Source organism: Brachyistius frenatus, unplaced genomic scaffold, assembly GCF_029030835.1.
Source record: "Brachyistius frenatus isolate BFR_SWC_R1_liver_20210118 unplaced genomic scaffold, ASM2903083v1 Contig_13, whole genome shotgun sequence".
Lineage (NCBI taxonomy): Eukaryota > Metazoa > Chordata > Actinopteri > Embiotocidae > Brachyistius > Brachyistius frenatus.
In genome coordinates, this window is record NW_027210612.1 from 3,033,249 (window position 1) to 3,055,885 (window position 22,637).

Genomic DNA, 22,637 nt, shown 5'->3' on the forward strand with positions numbered 1-22,637 from the left:
CTGAAGATTTATTTCGATAATGTCATAGTTTTATTTGCACTGTGGCTAATACAGTCACATGAAAACAAATTCATTTACAGTCTTTACAAATGGGACGAAGTGCTCAGAGAACAACTCAATACAATTTTTGTACCCACTTAATATTCTGTATACTCCCATGTACATGCACAGGCTTGTTTTATATTCTCTGTCTGTACACTGTTCATTCATCACACATGCTACTGTAAACAAATGGTGGCTTCCGGCTCATCTGTTTTATAACACATTCATTCTCGTGCACTCTGTACTCGGGGTTGTAGTTTCAACAATATGAACAAATACGTCACTGTTTACATGTTTAGAAACATATCAGGACGTTAAGTGGGGGCATACTGGCTGCAGGCCAGCGGCTACATCACAGTAAAAAAAAAAAAAAAAAAACCATAACAGCTTTATGTAACATTGAAGGAATAAAGGATCTTGTATTCGAGCCCAACTCTCTGTGTCTGTAGCTCTGTGTCCTGGGATCAGAAGCCACACTTTCTTACTTGAAGTAATAATCTTGAAGATTTTAATTTAAATAAATGTCTGTCAAGTTGCTACCTGTTGCTGAATGAGGTAACACCATGATGACTGAGCCTGTGGCCCACAGCTGCATTTGCAGCGTTACGAACTGAACCAACTGGGTGTCGAGGGCGACGTTCTCGGGAAATATCACAAGCACTTGGATACGCGTTTTCTATCACCCACAAGTGTTTGTTCTGCTAAAAAAGACGGACTTCGCTCTTCTACTAACTTGTGTGCCAACAATAGACTGAATATACGAATGGATGTAGACTCCGGGTCTAAAGAAATTAAGCCAGTGCAGAAGTCCCTTAAAGTGTAATACCACTGAGAGCCACCAGGGGCTGGTCCCAAAATACCTCTGGCTTCAATAGACTCCCAGTCAGAAAAAATAATGAATTTCCCTCATGAAATACAAAGTAAATACACTGTTTCCATGAGTCATTATGGGGTCATTAGCTAAATTCACTTCTTCTGATCACTGATGTGATGGTTCCCCTGAAAACAATTCCATAATTGATTAGAAATTAGGCCTCAAAGATATGTTAATTCACATGCCTGGGGTGCATTCAGGCTTCTCGTATAAATGGGAGAGCACAGTGTTCTCAGGTTCTCAGTCAGATCCACGCCTCCTTCCTCCCCAGCTCCACCCTCTCTTCCAAATATGCCACACTCCAGTCTGCATTACAGCAGATCACCAACTAGTGGGTGACATCACAGTGGGTTGCCACTAGTTGCAAACGGACTGATGTCACACAGGCTGCAATTACTGCTTGTCGCTATAGGTGCCGCCAAAGAAATCAAAACATGTATCTTTGCGATTGAAACTTCATTTCTTATCTCTATTGTAAATTGTAAATGTGCATGGAGCGTTAACACAACTACTATAAGCCATTAAACCTGAAGGTTGTATATTTAAAAAGGCTACATTTCAGTGAAGCCAGTTTACATTCAGTCTGTCAAGGATTCAACCAGTGTACCAACAGATGTAATGAGCCGCTGCGAGTCCTGGGTGTTTACATATAAACTGTCTCAGCTGCAGTGATTGAATGTACCTCTGAACACTTAACATTTTCAGTTATGTGTCTGGATGCCAAATTCGGCTTCTTTCCGATCATTGAAAGGGAAAGGCATTTTAAAAACTGCTTCGCGTGTCTTCTCATGTTGCGTAACCTCTTCACAAATAGCCTTTCCTATGCTAATTCTGCTCACTGTAAAGTAAAAGCCACATGGGAACATCGCTGCAAAAAAGAAAACAGAAAGCGAGCGTGCTTTTCAAGCATACAGTCAGTACAAACAGATCTGCATCGTGGCACGCTTAGGGACACTGCCAAATTTAACACGACCCTCTAAAACAAGCTAAAATTAGCCTGATTGGACATCTGAGGATAGCGTGTGGGGGGGCGGGGGGGGGGGGGGGCTGACGGATGAGTGACATGATGGCTCTCAGCCCCGACCTGCTTTGGGCTTCCCCTTTGAGAAGTGGACGGAGAAGGAGACAGGGGAAGATGGGATGAAAACTAGGGTGGAGTGGAGACTTGAGAGAAAGGGCATACCTCGCCAGCTCCTCTTTATCACACAAAGACAGCACATCTCCGGTCAGCCACTGATAAACTGCTTGAACTTAATTACTTCCTCAGTCAAGAGTGTCCACAACCAGGCATGGGGCTCGTATTATTAGCAGCCTTATCATCTTCAAGGCAAAGTTAGCCGACTTTGGGATACAAGAGATAGTTTCTATTCATGCTATTACGGCGTCCTGCAGTTCACAGTTTCTGTTTTTGAGAGTGGCGCAGCAGTCAAAACAAGCTGTGAGGGGAATAGTAACATTCCAAAGAAGTTTCAACCTATTGAGAAAAAAAAAAAGAGATATATAACAGATAAAAGAAGACAAAACAAAGAACGATAAAGACGTGAGCCAAATAAATATGTATGACCTCTTCCTGGGTTTAGTCTCAAAAGAGTCTGGGATAGAATTTCACATATAAAACATTTTACAAAAATAAAAATCCTCCAGTCGCACTGAAATTATACAGCTTGAAACACACAATACACTGTACACTGTATTAATCTTCTTTGTCCTATGTTGTGTCCACCAACATTCATAGCATGGTTACGTGTGGCCCAGGAGGTACTTCTGTTGTTGCCAGGGGGTATATGGAACGATTGTGAGTGTAAGTTAAATCAAACTTTTAGCTAAAAGTCAGAGATTTATATGAAATAGTTCTTACAGCAAAAAGTTAGAAAACACTGACTTAAGACATACCAGCAGCACGCGCGCACGCACGCACACACACACACACACACACACACACACACACACACACACACAGGTGCAGTCATGTCTTTTGTCCTCTGAATTAGGTCAGACAATTAGACATGGCACCCATCGAAAATTTACTGCCGATTAGCGTAACAGACTTTTTGAGTTTTAACATTTGGCAATGCTCCAGTCGTTATTTAATAGCATGCACGGAGCATAATGATAATTATATTCTACTTTGAAATGTTGGAGTTCATGTCCTTCAAGCTTTTGAATAGCAAATCTGAGTCACTTATTTTTTTCTCAGGCACAAAACACAATAGTGATGTGATTAAGTGCATGGCTTAAACTGCCCTCATAACATTAAGTGGTCTTTGAACAGCTCCAGCTCCTCAGTCTCAGGAGAAAAAGCGCTATTTAAATGAAGGAACACATACCAGACTGACACTGCAGGGTCAATGGCTGACCCCTTGGCTTTGGCTTGTTATATTATCATTGTAGCTATGAGAAAAAAATAAAAATAAAAATCAGTAATCACACTTGCTCAACTCTTGCTGAACATTATGGAGGAATTTTTTGGCTTCAAGGAAGTAAGAACACACCGATGCCAAAACAACAGAAAAAAGTGGTTCACACGCAGATAAACATCCCTGTACCTGTTACTGATACAATTATTCAAACAAGCCCCAGCCGTCACAGAGAGGAAGTCTTCACACCGTCTGGAAAAACCAGTTTCTGGAACGCAAATATGATTTTGGAGAAAAGTGTGTCCAAGTTATAACTGAAAACTGTATTGAGCACACGTTAATGGACTAATGCCAAAACAAACAGAGCTCCACCTCATCTTCAAATAGCATATTTAACAGATCTACATGGGTCAGGGTACTAATGTTTTCGATCCAAATCATTTTGTGTCCCAGGCCTTTTTTTGGTCGTGAGGAGCTCTCAGTCAGACAATTGGCACAGTGCTGAATAGACAGGAGAGGTTTCCGTTTATTCCTTTGCCCTGTGGGACAGGATTAAGAGGAATTGGGGAGTTTAAATGAAGCTGCAACCTCTATACAAGGTCAGCTGCACCAATTGTGTGCATGTGTTTGGGGATTTGCCCTGAGTATGCATGCGTAGAGGGGCTATCCAGGGATCTGTCTACAACGAGTGACTGAAGTCATCTGTCATGAGCGAGACGGTTCAGGGGGGGGGCTATATGTCTGTCCCAAAAAGGAGAGGGATGGGCTCTGGCTTATCAAAGGAAAAAAAAAAAGGGAATAAGCTCTGGAGGAAAGTCTGACAGTGAAGCGAGAGTGCTACGATATCGATAGATGGGTGACAGTTTGAGTGTCTGTGACGCCATGTGTAACATGAGTTACATGTGAAGTTTCTGGTTTAGTGCCAGAAGAATTTATGACCGTCGTCGGGGAAAGAAAAGGGGACACGCAAAGGTGATAAATGGCAGCGGTGAAAGTGACGCTCTGTACTTCAAGGCAACAATTTCTCCAAGGCCACTCCTGAACTTGACTTAACTCAAGTGTCTCTGCACGCACTTTGAGCCGCCCTGTATGTCTTGTCCTACAAGTGATTGACAAGGCATCTCAACCTGATCGCCATCTGAAACACATTTCTCCAATTATAGATTCATCTCATTGTTTTGGTCAAATGAACCTCTGTGAAAAATTCACAGATGGACCCATTTGCACATTAATACACAGAACATAAAGTACACATTCACATCTTCAATGGGACCAGACTCTGGTCATCTGAAAGTGATTAGCCTCCTCTCCGAAGGCTTCCCTCTGTACAGCCCAGCTCCCAGGATCCAAACCTGACAGGCTCCATTACGATTTCTATTTTGATTTCCTGCAAATCTGTTCGATTCCATCTGGGCCGATTAAATCCCAGCTGAGGCACAATAGCCTGTCCAGCGCCATTTATTTTGGTTCAACAAATCAAATAAATTCCAAGCCCTGACATCACTAGAAACAGAGCTCTCATAAATACATGGGACTCAAATCCCAACGTGTAGATGCTGGCAGATGTTAGGTCAAAGGACAGTCCTCCAATATTTTACTTTATAACAGACCACTTATTTTATTCTAGCCACCTGTCTGACAGAATTACTTTACTTCAGTTATAATCAGGGGTAAAAACACTGAAAAGTGGCTTTAAATACAGAGCTGTACACTGTTGGTGTCCAATCACACCTCACTTACATGTTAAATCAGATGTAATATTAAGGTGTGTAAATAAATTACACCTCAACGAAATGCAAACTTAATGCCGAGCACACACTACATGACTTTCTAAGTCACTGTACTGTTTACACTACAGAACTATTCTGTCTTGTAATCATGAATCTTGCTGAATCTTGAAGTTGTTGTGGTTATGAGCGACAGCAGGGGTCACACTTTGCAGGATGGATCTTTCACCAGGAGGGATTTAGACACGTTGAACTATGTTTTGTCACGAGAACACACGTGAGAAGTAACATTGCTGCTTTCTTTGCGCGTCACAACACTTTTCACACTACAGGATTCGGACTCCGCAATAGGTCTAGATATTTTCCCTGCCTGATATCTCGAGTGGAAAATCAGAGCTATAATTGTGTAGTGTGAACTATATAATGTTGCTCTGCCACCCATCCCTAGTGTTGAAGTGCAGCATTGGCAAAACACCCATAATCACTGTTGATTGGATACATTTACGTAATCATTTCACTGTGTCTTCAAGAGAGTGAATATATACTGTAAGAAATAAAATTGTCTAGGAAATGGGGAGTCATAATGGGCCATGATGTTGTGTAATACTCTTACATAGTGTGTGTCTTGAGGCCAGTGAATCCAGCTTGTCTGTTTCTGTTTTGACTCCTGACTGCAGCTATACTTCAGCTCTTCAGGCCCCTTCAATCACATCGCTTGTGATTACCCCAAAGGCAAGTAACAGTATGGCCAATTTGTACTGTGGCTTTGGTCAAGGTATTTTTTTTTTTTTGATGGTAGAGATCATTTTTTCCAATGAATCTGTAAATCTCTTGTTCATTTTTTGCTCGTCATTTCTTGGCGTCTTCCTCTGCTCTTCCCTCACACCAGCCTCAGAGACACCGTTACCATGGTTTCCTTCTTACCACTTTTTTCTCATGTTGATTACAGCCAATGTGCTACAGACAGTGTTATTTTTATTTCATGCACTACATATCCATGAACCTTAATATCTTCAGCCTTCAGATTGTATTTATTTTTTACATCTTTAAAATGATTGTATATGACACTGAATTTGAGGTTATCTAAGTCATAATCTTCATCACAATTCACAACTTCATCACAATCTTCAAATCTTCATCACAGTTCCACACAACACATGTAGTGCAAGTAATACACTCTGGCCTTCATAGTTATTCGTTTTGGCAGTTATTAAACAAAAAAGATGACTCATGCATCATAATTACGCACCTGTACTATCAGGGTACAGTGCCAAGTGTGCACCTGCAGATGCCAATCAAGAGTAAACTACTATCAACAATTCAAATCTGAAAACATCACATTTAGCATTCAAAACATTTGCAATTCCAAATACAATACTGTGGAAGATTGTGGCTTATGCAGTATACATCATGTCGTGTTTTTTCCTGAATTAATGTACAAGTACTAAGTATTTTAAATAAAACAAAATGTTTATATTCATCCCATAAAGCTAGCATGTTAGTGCTGTACTGGGGATTTGTGATTGACTGAATGCTGAGTTACAACTTCAAACATGGTGGGTAAGACAAAGGCGGGAGGAAGGACATTGTACCAATTTATAAATGGACATGGTTACCACAGCCTTAGGACTTTTATCCAAAAAAGGTATCAGCATGGGCCTAACTGGTTCTCTTGACTTGAACAGAAGTTGCAGGCTTCAGTAATTTCCATAAGAGGAGAAATTGGGACAGGGTCCACAGTCTTCCAAAATTGTAACGCGACTATAATCAAGTTTAAATGTCCAATCTCCTGAAAAAGATGACTTTCCATATGATTTATTAGTTTTATCATCGTACAGAGAGAGAAGGTCAAAGAAAAGAGGGAGCAAGAGAGGGAAAAGAGCGGCAGTCTGTAGAATGATTCATGATTTCAGTCTAATTCTGCCAAAAGAATTCAGCTGAAGGAAATTACTAAATGTTTATAATATGGAGACATTTAACATTTCTCTCTCACTGTCTGCTGTTTGCCTTTGGCTGGAAACGGACTTTTGACAGATTACTTTGCATATTGTTATTACCATGCTGAATTTCCAGTTTATTGTTTTTGGAGGATTTGGCTGCAAGCAGCAGAACACAAATACAGTGTATTAGTACAACATCCATTTGCAGTACTTCAGGGTAATCAGACCCCTCAGGCCTATCGCGTGTCCTTATCAATCTAAATTAAATGAACAGTTTGGCTCTGCTCTCTTATGAAGCCCTGTAGAAACAGGTAAGAACCACATTTACACGGTATAATAAACTCAAAGAAGCATAAAACAGGATTTAAAGTTCTACTTGTATACTTTAATACTTTTACAAGCACACACGCTGGCTATCTTTTTATACGGAGCCATTTTTATCAGTAATGCTATCGCGCTGACCTAACGCTACGTAACTGGCCCCTCGTTTCAGACCGCATCTATCAGATCTGTCTCTATATTTAAAACCTATTAATCCACAAATCAAACCCTGTCAAACGCCACATACTCTATGTTGACAAGTGAAACAATAAGTGAGATCTGTAGCAAGCGAGCATGAATATGTGGCACGTACACAGACAAAAATAAACACAAAGAAAGGAAAAGCACCGCACAATCAGGTTTAGGCAACTCGACATGTTTGTGTACCACTTAGCTTTTCAACATTTACACGCCGTCTTTTTATCTGCTCGCAAAACAGGTATGAGTCAAAGGTGTGGCAATTCTCTACTGCTAACAGTTTCTGTTTCCATCTGAGTAACATGAGATTCACGCGATGACAAGAACACATAATGTGTTCCAAGAAAATGATAAAATACTGAAAATGAAAATGTGCGCCAATGAATTTAAAACAGGGCTAGGAGTTTAGAGTCGTGCTAGTGGCTCTATGACTCTGTAGTGCATGTCTGACTAACGGATTAGTCGTTCAAACAACCATTGACAACAGTTTTTGTTGATTTTTATATTTATATAGAAATGCCAAATATTACCCTGTTCTAGTTTTAAAGAAATTTCTGCTTTCTTTACAGACATTTTATAGATTAAACAATTAATCAGTTATGAGAAAAGAACTGAAAGATGAATCCAAAATGAAGCAATTGATAAGTTACAGGCATTTACCTTATATACATTGAGAAGTGAATTTCATACGCAACAGATATCAAAATCCCCAGCAGAAACAGACCCGTTGCCTAAAAACGATACGTTACGCTACAAGTGGCTCATGGACCCGGTGGACACTCACATCGGCTTTCTAGCAGATGTCAAGCAGTAGCAGCAACTGTATGAAGATGCAGGGTTTTGACATTTTTTGCAAAACACATTTGTCAGGATTGTCAATGGATGAGGGGCACTTCCTTTTCTTGGTTCCTCTAAATTAAGCAGCAGAAGAGGCACTTGCCAATTAACAGTGATTACAGATTCCTCCTCCCCGTCAGTCAGCACTTGTGTCTTCAATTCACTTAATTTGTATTTTCCTTGGAAATCCATCCACAAGTTGCAACATTTCACCCTGTTGCTACAGAAATAGTCAGGGGATCACCAAAGTCTTAATTTGAGAGCTGTGAATTTATCAAATCTGGTGCTAATATATCTAGTAGATGTTGAGATCACCCGATCTTTGGTCTGCTGGTTGTACCAGATGAAAACTGAATGCACCACAGAAGAAATCAGGATTCATGCTCTGAATACTTCAATTGGCTGTACAAAACGTGATGGAAATCCATTTCATATTTGTTAAGCGAGGCCGACTGAATGTCACTTCCGTCAGTCCCGTGAGGTGGAGATGTAAGCAAGGTCCCTCAGGATGTTAGTAAGCATGAAAATCATACAGCAGGAGGTTTTCCTCAGCATGATGCTCTACAGAACAAATGCATCGCAATGCAGTGTACTGAGATGATTGATGTCAACCCCCGCCTCTTAATCACCGGAGAGGTACGCAGCCTCTTGACAGTCTGGCAGCCATTTTGGATTCTTCTCTAATGACTGGCGAGACAGGTTGCAGATGATGTTAGCTGACGCCGAGCTCACGGATCACTACCATACTGTCAGTGATTAAGTGACTCATCTATCTCTAGTAAACAAACCCCCAGTAGAGCATCTTGCATCCATCAAAAGATGCCTTTGACTCGCGCGGCTTATCTAACTTGGAAGAAATCCATCATACCTGGACAAAACAGAGGATGCTGCGTGGTCTCTCGGGATTCATCCCATAAACAAACACACTGTTAAGACTGCAGTCGTACATGTGTAAAGGGATCACTGATTCCCCCATTATGTTTTTGCCTGCAGAAAGGTATACCTTTCCCATACGTGTTTTACTGCGGGGAATTAAAGCTGAAAACACTTGCAAGTCTTTTATGACCTGATTTCTACCACAAGCAACTTGATAAAACTCAAATTCTGAAAAGTTAACAAGTAAGAAGAGAAAACTAACCTTTCAAACTTTAGTTGCATCTCAAGCCATTCAGGCTTTTTATGATACTGCTCAGAAAAATATGATAAACAGAGACATTTGTAAAAACACAGTTGACAAATTGAGCTTTAAAAAACTGTAGCTTGAGACATATTATACAGTTGAGGAAACCTTTTGTAAGGCCCTCTGAGAGCTAATGTGTCTCAGCCTAGTGCGGCACATCCTCAACAGAACAGTCCGTTCTGTGCAAAACCAAGCCAGGCACATTAGTCTTTATTGATAGCTGCGTGAGTAGGACAAGTGTGGTGATGTAACAGATCTTTCTTAAATTGTATGGGCAGCATTGTTGGTCTGGACAACCCCCGAGGCTCAGTTTGATTTCAGCAGATTAATTTAGCTTCCTCCCTTACGCAACGCCATCTCAGCTTTCAAGCAGTCTCACTGATCTCAGGATCACCTTTGACTCCTTGCATGGGTGGCTAGCTACTGAACTGCAGTCCCTTGATAACAGCTTAGAGAGGAAACAACACTGCACTTGAAAAGATCCTTAAACATCAGAATAAGACCTGATAGCAGTAAAACTGTTTGGCAGTATGGCTGCATAGAGAGACCGCACAAGTGAAAAGGCGATGATGGGTAGCAGCTTTGATGAATCCCTTAATACAGCATGTAAGGTTGTAAAAGATCAAATGGACACAGCGGTATGAGAATCCTGTGGAGCATGTGTTTGATGCAGATAATCCATGGGCTAAAAAAACCAACAAACTTTTGACTGCAGCCCTACAGAGTAGGTCACTGCTACTGAATGAAAAACATATTGTAGAATTCACACAATTATGCAACTTCATTATGTGTTCAGGATTTTAAAGACATTTTTAAACCACCACAAAATGTTATCAGATTAACAATGACACAAGCATTGTGAGACTATGCTGATTGTGCACTAACATGTGAGCAGGGACACTTGATTAATTAGTGCATTAAATATTAAAGACAAGAATGCTTTTGACATAACAGGTGAGATCAGACTCACTATATGTGTTAAAATAAAAGTGAGTGCAGACTGGTTTTATGGAATTAAGTCATAGCACAAGAATGGTTCAGCTTACAGGAACAACTATTAAAAGTTGTGAGGAAGTGGAAATCTGTTATCACAACTCGCACATTTTCTTCACATAGGCTCAAAGGGGAATTCAGAAGAGACGTTAGCAAAAAGACAGGTTATTATCAAAGCAGCAGTCCTGACTTTCCGTCCCTAGGAAGGTTCAAACTCCAGAAATGTTAAATCCTATTATTCCCATAATGCAACTAAATACCATCTTTCATTGGACCCCACCTTTCTGGTAAATTCCCACTTCTTTCAAACCAAACATCGACTGTTTGTAATGCAGCCTTGAAAGCAAAATTTAACCAATTTTGCCCATAGAAGTGTGCTTACAGGTGTTGAAGAGTACTACTACACACGTGAAAAAGGTTAATGAAATCATCTGTGGCTGAGAGAGCTGCTTGAAAACTGATACATCGCCTCAAGCGATGTTACTTGAATCAGTGTTGTTTGGGTTTGACGACTCTCTCAAGTTTGAACATTTTAAGAAATCAAGACGTTAGAGAGAAGTGAGGATACCAGAACTCTGTAGCCTGCGCCTCATTTCTGCTTCAGGCTAGCAGCTTGTGGCAACTATAGAATGACATAGGGCTCTTGAAACACACAATCTCACTGACTCAGCAATGCATAGTACAACAAATGTATCACATCTTTTTCTTTGTTATAGTTTATTGCGGGGTGCATTTATCTCAAAAGCCAAATCAAGGTCACCTAACCATGCCATTCTCCACACTCCACAGAGCCTATTCACAGCTCCATGCTCCATTTGTCTCCTGTTAAAAAAAGAAGAGGAAAAACTGCTGCAGATCTATATTTCCCACCTGGGCAGATTGTGTGATAATAAGCTCACAACAGGTGAAATTTGGCTCGGTTTATCAGCTGGTGTAGCATTAATTCCAGACCTGAGTTCAAGCATCATTAAGAATCAAAATGCACCCTTCTGTTAAAGGAAAATACGTGCCAGTTCACAACACTAGACTTTGATGTGCCCGCCCATATTTCAGAGACTAAGTGTTTGCTGAACTGAAGCCAACTCCCGAGACAATACCGGGCCTTTGAGATATACCATGCTCTCGAGTAGTGACGCTCTCCGGCTATAGAGGAAAGCTGATAGCCAAGTGATCCTTCAGCTGACTGAGGGCTGAAGCTTTTCGGTTTAAGCCATCAATGTGGGGATAAAAGTGATCGATGTGGGAAAACTAGAGTAGAAACAGTGGGATTTAGGGCTGCTGGCCTCATTCACAGGCAAAGATTGCATAAAGTACAACTACCCTCTCCATAAAATCCTGGTTGTAATTGTGAAATGGAAAAATTCTGTTATCATACTATACCAATCAGTGAATTTGAGTCTCATATAAAGATGTGAATGGGAGTTAGGGGAGACTGCAAGGTGATCACACGTCAAATGAAGTCAAATTCAGACTTGGATCTAAAGAGTGAGACTTTCCACTGGTGTGGTTGTCTTGGAAAAACACCCCAGACATGTCATTACCTGACATCATCCCTCCTCTTGTCTGTCCTCTTGGGATGACCAACACACCGCTCTTGTTCTTCGACAAGAGCTATGTGCTGGTCAGCACCATGAGGCCAGTGAACCCCAGATAGTCGCACTCTGGCGCTGGATACCAAACAGCCCATCACGAGATAGTACGCTTCTCGCTGTCAACCACACCGCAAGAAATGAGGTTAAATGGCACTATCTGCACAATATGGGAGCCTCTTCTATTTTTATTAACAGTGCTGACAGCCTCTATTCTTTGGAGAGAGGAGGTGCATTTCTTGGAAATGGTTATAAATAAATACTGAGGCATCCACAAGGATTCCTGTTTATCTATTTTGCATTGTTTTGTATTGTTTTCAAAGATTGGTGAGAGCTATTTACAAGGCATGATGTGTTTCATAAATGCATCTCAATCTACAATCCAAACATAGTTCAGATGGCTCAGTTCTTTTAAAATCTGCTGTTAATAATTGGGGAGGACCTGTTTGCTTCTAATTTCTTTGATGTAATGACCCTTTAGAACAGCACAGACTTGTTGGAATGGATTTCAGACATTTTGAAGTTCCCCCTTTAGGGAAATTTCTTTGATACTAACAACCGTGGTAACTATACAATCTACCTAATCTCCCACCATCTTTTTCCACTGAGCGATTTGGTGGATATGGGAAAACTAGTGCAGCTGTATAGAACATCACCTTTTAATCACTCACACTGAAAAAACACAAGATGCGGGATGGTTTCCAGTGGTTTCCAGCCATGCTATCGGCTCTGAGGATTTACTTAGGCACAGCGAGCTAAATTCTAGCCTGTTTTTAGCAGTGTAGTGTTTACAATGTTTAACATCTTAGCTCAGCATGTTTAATGTGTTTAATAGGGCAATATTTTTAGCTCCAAAAACAGTATAGTACAGCTATAACTGATAGGAATGTCATTGGTTCGGACGACACATGGGAAAATTACAATTCAGACCTATTATGGCTATAGATGAAACATCACGAGATCACCAAAGTTCTCAGGATTTAGTTTCTGATGGTGATGAATGGTTGTACCAAATATAATGAAAGTCCATTCAATTGTTGTTGAGCTATTTCAGTCTGGACTGACAGACCTGATGGTTAAAAATCAGTTGATCAACGAAAAAAAAAAGCCAAAAATTAGAACATAATTCAAAGTCACCTTTTTCTCCAAAACGACCTGTCTTTGATTCCATGACTCACCTAGCAGCTGGACCCCCCTGGTTAGGCCGTAGACATCTATGAGAGCCCAGAGAGGTTCGGCGACTTGTACACCGCTGAAGAACAGCATGGGGCTGGAGTCGTTGATTCGGTAGAACACCCGGCCTTTCTTATCCACCCAAAAGGAGATGACGTTTCCTTCATTGGAGAGCTCCTCTGGCAAGGCTTTTGCCCAGAACCCACTCTGGGAGACCAAGTCGGGGCAGGCATACTTGGGCAAAGTGTCTGGATTGATCCTTGATGGGTTTTTGGATGTAAAACCAAGGCGCAGAGCGCCACTCCAGCAGCACTGCTTTTTTGTGATCTGGAAAACACGTATTGTAAATTGATGAAAATAATCATACTGAGATAAATCTTGACATTTTCTCCTTTAACGTGACCTATAAGCTAAACCCAGTTTGGACTGGGTTTATTTCTGTACAGGTGCAGTGATGTCAACATTACCTGTACTGCTCTGTGATTAATTTTCCCGTCCAGAGCTCATATGCAGGTCATTTTTCACCCCTACCCCTCTAATAATTACAGCTGCAATTACCTACGTGTATCATTTGACTTCTGAGTTAAATTACAGTGGAGCACAGTGAATAATAATCCTGTCATAGTTGGACTTCGGAGTCTTCAGTCATGCATGCGGCCCATATGGGGCTGCATTGTAGAATAGTTGGGTTTTGCGCTAAATGATAACTTCAGCATGCTAAGACGCTGATGTTTGCCAAGTGTAAATCATAATTGCGCCTAACATTTGCTAATTCGCAAACACAAAGCACTACCGAGGCTGATGAGAATGTCGAGAGTCTTGCACAGTGCATTTTTGACCTGCTGATGGCACTAGATTAAACCCTAAGGGGTCACCAAGATGCACTTCAATGTGTGTACCAAATTCCACCGCATTCCATCCAATAGTTGCTGAGGTATTTCAGTCTGGACTGACAGACCAACATTCCCACCCGTAGTACCAAGCCGCTAGCAGGGCTAAAAACAACCATGCTAAGACTAGTTACCTTGGTATGTTTATCACCTGCAAACGATTTTTGTCTTATTTCGAACCTCTATTTACTTTGCATTTACTGTGCAAGATAACAGTATTCCTCACATGGCAGTGCTTGCCCTGCTCTCTCACTTTCGAGACATAGATGGCCTGATAGGTGAAGTGGAAACTTGTTCTAAGCTGCTGCTGCTTTGGCCCACACAAGAACAGAGGGAGAAAAGAGAGAAAATCAAAACAGGAGAGAAAAGAAGGGGGATGAAGGGAGGTAGACACAGAGGGAGAAGAAAAATAAAAAAATACTGATAGAATGAGTAGGAGAGACAGAGAAAAGGGACTACTTTTCATCAGTCACAATTTTTGTCTTCTCACGACTCGACTCCTACATACTAATATGTAAAGTACAGTATGTGCACATGTTGATGCTGCAGTATCTTGGCATCTGTTTACAATACATTTATGCAATGTCTGGTTTTGTAATGTTTTTTTTTTGTTTTTGTTTACATCAAATGATGGATGAACTATCGTTTGTCATTCTCTAATTTTGGAGGCAGCATAATTATGTTTGCTCATTGCACTTTCATAATTGCACTGGGTTAATTTCTAACCGATGGATTTTTAGAGCGTATCATGCTGGAATTCTTTCAGTTGACCTCCTGTAGTCATTTCCCCCCCGTGTACAAGTTCTTTGGGTCACAAACAGCGTATTGTTTACCTTCAGTCTAACTTGTTCGTACACAGCGATAGGTCTGTTGCTGAAGGTGATGGCGTTGCAGAAGCTGGCCTGTCTCTTGACGGTCCTCTGGGACATGTCCATGACGATCTGCGAGCCCTTGGTGCTGGGGTGGAAAAGCAGAGGGAAGGAGGACAAACCTCCACATGGCTGGATGGGCAGGCAGCGCCTGGACTTGTGGTGGCATCGGTGGGATGTTGCAGGGAACGGCCCGTTAAGAGAATCTGTGTGGAAAACGTAAAGTGGTTGGTAAGTCCGGTTAACATGTGTGAAGCAGTAAATTCTTGTTTGGGAACAATTTACAATAAAATGGACGTTGCAGCCAGTTCAAAAGCGTACTCGTTCAACATGCTAAAAATCAACAACTCCGGAGTCTAAATCCGACAGCATTAAGCTAACGTATAAACGTTGTGGCAAAGCACAGGCAAATTTTATTTTGAAAGTATTCAAATGACATAATAACTAATTTTCCCTTCATTGTAAGACTGTGTATTTGTAATATCTGTTGTCTGTAATAAAATTTAAAAAAAAAATTGGACTTGAGCTGGTTGGACTGCAAAGCTCCTGTGTGCCACCAGGAGGAGCCTCACATACCACCAGTGGAACAGGAATACCACAGAATCACTGGATTAGAATATTGTATTAGATGGTCTGTACCACAGCAGGCTTCACCTTGAATAAAAACACTGACAACGTGAGGTTGTGCCCTGCTGTCACAAGTCATTTTCACTTGCATATCTTACCTGCTCCTGTAACGTCCAATTTGGTAGAGAAGCATTTAAATAATCTAATAACGGGGTTCTGTTTCTAGCTTGTCAAGGTAGCACAGTAAAACCACACGCCTGCTGTAGACGTGAACAAAGTGCAAGTTAAATTTCAAGCAAAATGTCCTTGGGTGCAAAAAAAACCCCACAAAGGCAGAATTGCTCCTTTGGTTACATAATTAAGGAGAACAATGCAGCTGAGAGAAGTTCATTCAAAATGGTCTAATTTTAGTAACACCTTACACTTTTTTTTATTCCACACATCGGCCAGATTCGAAACTGATTTGTTCTTCATTTGTTTCTCGTTTGTCTCTCTGCTAGAACACATTTGTTCAATAATAAGTAGAAGGGAAGCAGGAGGAGGAAGATGAAGGACAAAAAAGATGAGCGATCATACAACAAGACTGCAATTAGCACAGCAGAAAATAACCTTTGGGATCTTACAGGAGTTCTTGATGTGTGTATTTTCAGCTGGCTCATACGGTATATTCAAAGCTATTCTAATAACAGCGAGGCTTGGCTGTTAACATGTTATTTTAAAGAGTGCATATCAATCACAATCTTTATGCCCAAGAGTCACGTTCACACTACCCGTGTTATCACACTGATAAAAACAAAGAAGATAAACAAAATCATAATCACCGCAACTAAATGCAAGGAATGTATTGTGGTTTGTTGGTCAGAAGCGGTATCAAAATAAGACCCTCAGGTACATAGTGAGGTTTTATATTTTTTTCCCAATATGAATAATGGTTCCAGCTTACGGTGCCTAATTAAGGATCCAAAAAGTATTTTATTTAACATCACATCTGTCTTTTTGGGATTTCCCACTGATAAAGGATTTGTTTAAAGTCATCGTGAGTTTGATTTCACCACGACTCCCTTTCATTTGGATGAACACTCCCCATTCTTGTTTCCACATTCCTCTTCAAAGCACAACACCAAGGTCACTGTGGTTTAGCGGAGGCGGCGTTTTCTCACAGTCTCTCGGTTCTCGTTAAATTTAAGGCAGAATTATTTTGATTTGGCTAATAACATGAGTAAATATCATCTTGTGATTTTCTGTATCACAAAAATACTACTAGCAATGTTGTAAAACTGAACAGCTGGGTGTTTGTGTTACTGAGGTGGAAATTTCTGGTTCAAAGTACGAGAAACATTTTTTTTTTTTTAGAAAACATCTTTAACTGTGTTTTGTCAAATTAAAAAACATTTTCCAAAAATGAGCTTCTTCTAAGCAGCAACCTTTGGGGCTGAAAAATTAAGACTGTGGAAATGCCAAAAGTTGCAGTTGTTCAAATGTCCATTTGAGGCAGGCTTCAAAAGCGAGCCAATCCCCATAGAGCTCAATGTTAAAATGCCAAACTTTACCGCAGGATTAAACATGGTTACAGCCTCTGAAGCTAATTTCCCAATTCATGACAACTGTAAGGGGATACATTTAATATAACTCAATAAATTGTACTATGTCTCAAAGTTATGCATTATTAAGAGGGTGGCAGCGTTGAGTGACAGGTGGTTGCTGCTACAATTTGCGAGCTGCCTGCAGTCTGAAAGAAAACATGTTTCTCAAGCAAAAGAGCCCAAAATCTAACAATTGCCCAGTGCATGAAATAACTATGTCTTTTGCCTGCAGTGTCTCGCCTTAGCCTAATTAACACATCTTCATACTTGAGAACAGGTTGTAATTTCACACCTCAACTTGGAAGACTGTGTGGGAGCTGCTTGTGTTTGTCCATGATAAAAGTGGAGTGGAAGAGCCATTGCTGAAAGACGGCTATTCTTGCTTTCCCTTTGATTAACCTTGGAGGGTCAAGAGGTTTATAATGCACCCAGGAGACAAATCAATTAAGACTGTCAGGATTAGAAACAAGTGATCATGTGACCTCTGAGGCCAGGCTTGCTATAACATCACTGCTGCTCTGTTTTCAGGGCAGAGATAGAGGTTTGAGCCGTGGATATCGTTATAATAGATGCCATGATGTCAAGTTTATAATTGTTTCTGGTTAAACTAAAAAGGCATAAAAGGCAGTTGCAAATAATTTCAACTGGTCATCTTTACTTTGTCAGATTTTTTTCTGTCCAGTTCAAACAACAATCAGAGAAGCTCTGCCAAGTGTTCTGGGCTCAGTGCAGTGTATTTGTTGAGCCCCTCACATGCCCTTGTCATTGTAGAACAATGTTGGATTGTGCTCCTTGCACAACAATGGTCTTAAATGAAGACATAACAAAAGTCCTTCAACCATATTGCATCCATGATGTCATGTCAGACGTGATGTCTTCACTAAAACAAAGCATGGCTTTATTGTACTCCATCAGCCACCAGGCCTGAGACTGAATAGAGTATTTCCTGTGAGATCTGAAAACAGAAGCAACATCTCACAGGCCTCTGCAGACAGTGCAGTCTGTCTCTTGATTTTCAATCTAACCAGAGAATCCAATATATTCTTTCATTCTCTTTATATTAATGTCATTTCTGTTGAGGTGAAATTGAATTGAAATATTTTTTTTTTTTTTTTTTAGGAGAAGCACTATTTCTGCATCCTAAGCATGTGATGATGGGCTTACAGCTTTCAGAGGCTGTATTTGAAAAAAAAAAAAAAACGCAAGTAAATAAAAGAATAAATAAAAAATACCCTCTTTGTTTAACTATAAATGGCAGCTGTTTAAAGCTAAAAAGTACTGATGACATAGTGGCTGTTAAAGTGGATTTAAAAAGGTCACACAATCTGACAGAGGTGCCATGACAAATATTAGATAGCAACTTAAGTAAGGATAATGTTACTGAATGCACCGCCACACAATGGGACTGCTGTCATTAATTGGAAAGGACTAACAGACAATGAGTTGTCCTGGCCAATGTCACCTGGTCTCCTACACTCATCCGTGTTTTATCCTGAGGCTCGGTCAAACCAAGAAGTCTCCACAGAGGCCCTAATGTGGTGTGACGTTAGTAACAAGGATTGGTGACACTCTCTCACAAGAGAAACACTCAAAGGCATCCTACAGTCCACGTTTATGTTTTTAGCTTTTGCAAATATGTCATCGCTGGTGTGGTTTCGATAAGGGGTAAACAAATGCGATTCTAAAACAGTTTTTAAGTTTTAAATAATCTTCCTCGTAAGAGAATATGCTGTGTGTGCCTGGCCTCCCCAGTGAGCTGTTATCTTCACAGTATTGTACTTAAACTAAAGTATATAATAGTATTATGAGGCTGGACAAAGTTTGGGCTCTCCATGGAAAAGTCACCAAGATAAATGGCTTTTGTCCTGTTGGGTGCATGAAAGTGCACACAATAGTGATCACTTGAATCTGTTGAAAAATAAGTTTTATTTTGAAAGTTATTTGGTATTATTGGTTTTGAAGATAATTTTATTTTGTTTCTCTGAAGAAACATAAAGGAGCGGTGTGCAGGATTTAGTGGCATCTTGTGGTGAGGTTGCAGATTGCAACCAGCCTCACCCTTCCTTTCCAATTTTGTAGGAAAATCTAAGGTGATTAAAGAACTCTAAAAAAAAGAAAAGAATGAATAGCCCCTCTTTTGAGCAATTGTTAGGTTTGTCCTTTCTGGGCTGCTGTAGAAACATGGTGACTCCATGGAAGAGGACTTGCTCTCCATATAGATAAGTATGGCTCAATATAAGGTCACAAAAACACAAGGATTCTCAGTTGCAGGTGGCTATATAAAAATGAAAACATAATTGTGAATATTATATTCCATTTCTTCCAATAGAGCAACCTTAAATCCTACACACTGTCCTTTAATGCAGAGACTTCTCTATCTGCCACAGCTCCAGGTGCAGAGCCAACAGGTATGAACGCACAGCTCCTAGAGTTTACTGTATACGGCAGTGTAATGTGATGTGAAGTTTGGGCTGGACTGATTGTGCAAAATGCCAATCACAACTCCACAGAGCCCCAAGGTGGCATCTACATCATCATTTTGACCAACCAACAGTCCAAAAGCCACAAAAATTCAGTTTACTGTCATAGAGGATGAAACCAATCAGAAAACATTCACATTTGAGAAGCTGGATACAACAAATTGTGCATTTTTAAATGACTCAAAACAATAAAATGAGATCAAAATAGCTAACTTAATGTTGCTCTACTAATTGATTCATCTTTGCTACTTTATTGATGCCAAGTAATAATAATCGTCAGTGCTGCTTATTCTAGAGGTAGTTGCAAATGACGCAAAGCAAAACTGAAACACAAATTTTGTTGAACAACAAAACAAGAGCTGGTCGCCTTTTGTCTATTCTGGACTAATTCTTAATAAACTGTCCTTATACTCAACACATAAGACAAATCATCTTGAAAAATGGTTTTACGTCTTTGCTCATGTCATACTGTGATGCCTGAACGTCAATATTACAGTCATGCACATTCACCAGATGGGGAGAAGTGAGTTGAAAGTGCCCTTGAACGGGACGGGGGGCCTTAACACACGACAGGGATTATAGATGTTTACATTGCTGGGGCCCTGACTGAGCTCTTGTCAGAGGGCCAAAAATGTCTAGCAGCACCCCTGTCTGTAGCAATTCCACATCAGTGGTAGGGGCCACTGGTGAAATGGGAAAAGGGATCGTATAAATTGGCCCATGTCCATCTGGAAAATGAGATGCTTACTGTTGCCTGGCTGTGTACTTCGTCTTTTAACATCATCATAATAGCTCAAAGCAAAAAAATAATTATACAGTAGGTTTGATCTTGCGATATATTTTTGCTGATGTAAATACTGATGGACAATTTCATCAAATCACTACATCCCATAAGAAAACATCATGAAATACTATGATTACCATCAATTAGGGCATCAAAGAATTATTATTCATGCAAAACTTATAATCGAATGTATCTGATGATTACTATTCTTGATTAATCAATTCATCTTTTGCTTATAAAATGTCAGAAAATAGTGCAAGCTGCCCATCACAATTTCCCTCTGTTTCACCTACATTTCAAAACCCAAAGTTTTTCAATATAAAATGTAGAATCCTCAGAAAAGCCTCACATGTGAGACCCTGGAACCGGTGAACATTTTGCATGTTTGGTAAAAGTTGACTGAAATGATTTATCCAAATAGTTCATATTTCTAAAGATTGACTAATTGTTGCAGCTCTACAGTCAAGACACTACATCAACTTTTCATGTGAAAACTTAGTTAAACGAATTTTGTAATAAAACAAGAATGAGTCAAACACACACACATTTCATTTGCAATATCATAAAGAAGTTTTGTTATACATGCATGTTGTGTGTATTTATCACAGTCTAAAAGCAAATTAATACAACTTTCATCCCTTTCAACAATGGCTGTGCTGCAAGTAAGAATCAGGAAAAGCAAACCCTATTTGGCCAGAAAGCTTCTGTAAGCTGCACCTAAAATGTAAAGTGGATCTTAAAAATAGCAGGGTTGACTATTTTTATTCATGACATGCATGACCAATTCACATCAGAGCAAAGACACAAGCATGAATGTAACTATTTTGTGCTCATTAATGAAGCCTGTAAGTGTTTCCCTTTCAACTAAAAGGCTACAGACAGAAACGAATAACAAGCCAGGTGAGGAAAAAAAAAGTTCCAACAACTTGGTTCAATTTGTCTTGATTGGTGTCTCTTAATTGTAACTTCAGGTAGAAGTAGAACAAGAAAGACACACTTGCATAGCTATGATGCTTATCAAGTTGAAAAACACAATGCATTTTTTTTTTTATTCTAAGCCAGTCGTGACTAACAAACGGCGCTTAAACTTGGCCAAAGCAGCGACTTTCACTTCTCATTTATTTCAGGCTGCCAGAGCGCCTACAGTTCTCCTGCGCCCTGACTTGAGCCCGCACAAGCACGCTGACAACCCGATTACATCGTCTATTATAATAGCACTGCATTTATGGAAAATAAAGAATCACTACATAGTGTCCTGTCCCGTGAAGCCAGATGTTCTTACCGTAGAAGGTATTTCTGGTGATCTGACCTCCCATGGCTGGATGCAAGGTGCGTTCACCTCTTCTCTCAACTACCGGCTGGATGTGCGTTCACATTCAGCTGCGCGTCCTCAGCGGCGACATTATACGGACACGACGCCGTTCACGGAACAAGTCCCGACAGTGATTCAGCGTCAGGTTGTGTCTGTCCGAAGCCTCATCGACATTAAGCAGCAGACAACAGATCCAACACGCAGCGGCTGTCTTCAGTCCGTGCAGCGATCACGCTGAAATTAACATAAAAGGTGGTAGTGGAGGTGGGGCTTCCCAGGACCATTAACGCTGTAGTCACCAAAGAGACACATTTAAAAGTAGTTACGAGCAATAAATCGCCACTATATTTCTTAATAGACACTTAAAGGACTCTCATCCCCCTGTAATGCACATACATACTCCCTGCTTAAACGGAAATCCTCTGTTTCTGCCTGTTATTTGAGTTGAATTTCTGTGTAGCACTTTCATCTCGATCACCACTCATGTTATATCCTCCTCTTCCCCAAATTCCTGTTTTGCAGAACTACGCTCTATAAAAACACGTGGTGTTGGGGTTTTCCACCCCACCTGTTGACTTACCTCTGACGGGCCATTACTTTATATTCGTAAAAAGAAACTCAGTAGATGAGAAAATAATATTCCAGCAGCAGTGTCTGATTTTTTTGTTTTTTTTTTGTGTGGCAGAAACCCCCTGAAACCCTGACTGAAACCACAAGAAAGCATCCACAGGAAATTAATGAAACTCACCAGGTAATACAGGGATTTCCCACAACTGGGTGGTGTCTCTTCTAACCACAGGGTAAAAGGATTGTTTGTTTATCTTTGTTGCATGCCAACATCTTTACTCTACATAGTAGTGTTCATGTACTTGGCAACTTGTATTGAGCTGAATTCTGACACATGATGGGTCTTGGCAGCAG

At 40.4% G+C, this 22,637-nt stretch overlaps 1 protein-coding gene across 1 annotated transcript in view; it reads right to left on the reverse strand.

Moving 5' to 3' along the window:
• LOC138617643 (E3 ubiquitin-protein ligase NEURL1-like) overlaps positions 1-21,935 on the reverse strand; it is a 33,177-nt gene extending 11,242 nt beyond the window's left edge. Inside the window, exons 1-3 of the mRNA XM_069692800.1 lie at positions 21,687-21,935; positions 14,955-15,196; positions 13,237-13,558 (exon numbers count right to left, since the gene is read on the reverse strand). Of these exons, the coding sequence (XP_069548901.1) occupies positions 13,237-13,558; positions 14,955-15,196; positions 21,687-21,720 (598 nt within the window). The 5' untranslated portion in view covers positions 21,721-21,935. The remainder of the gene's footprint in view (positions 1-13,236; positions 13,559-14,954; positions 15,197-21,686) is intronic.
• Between the last annotated feature and the right edge of the window lie 702 nt (positions 21,936-22,637).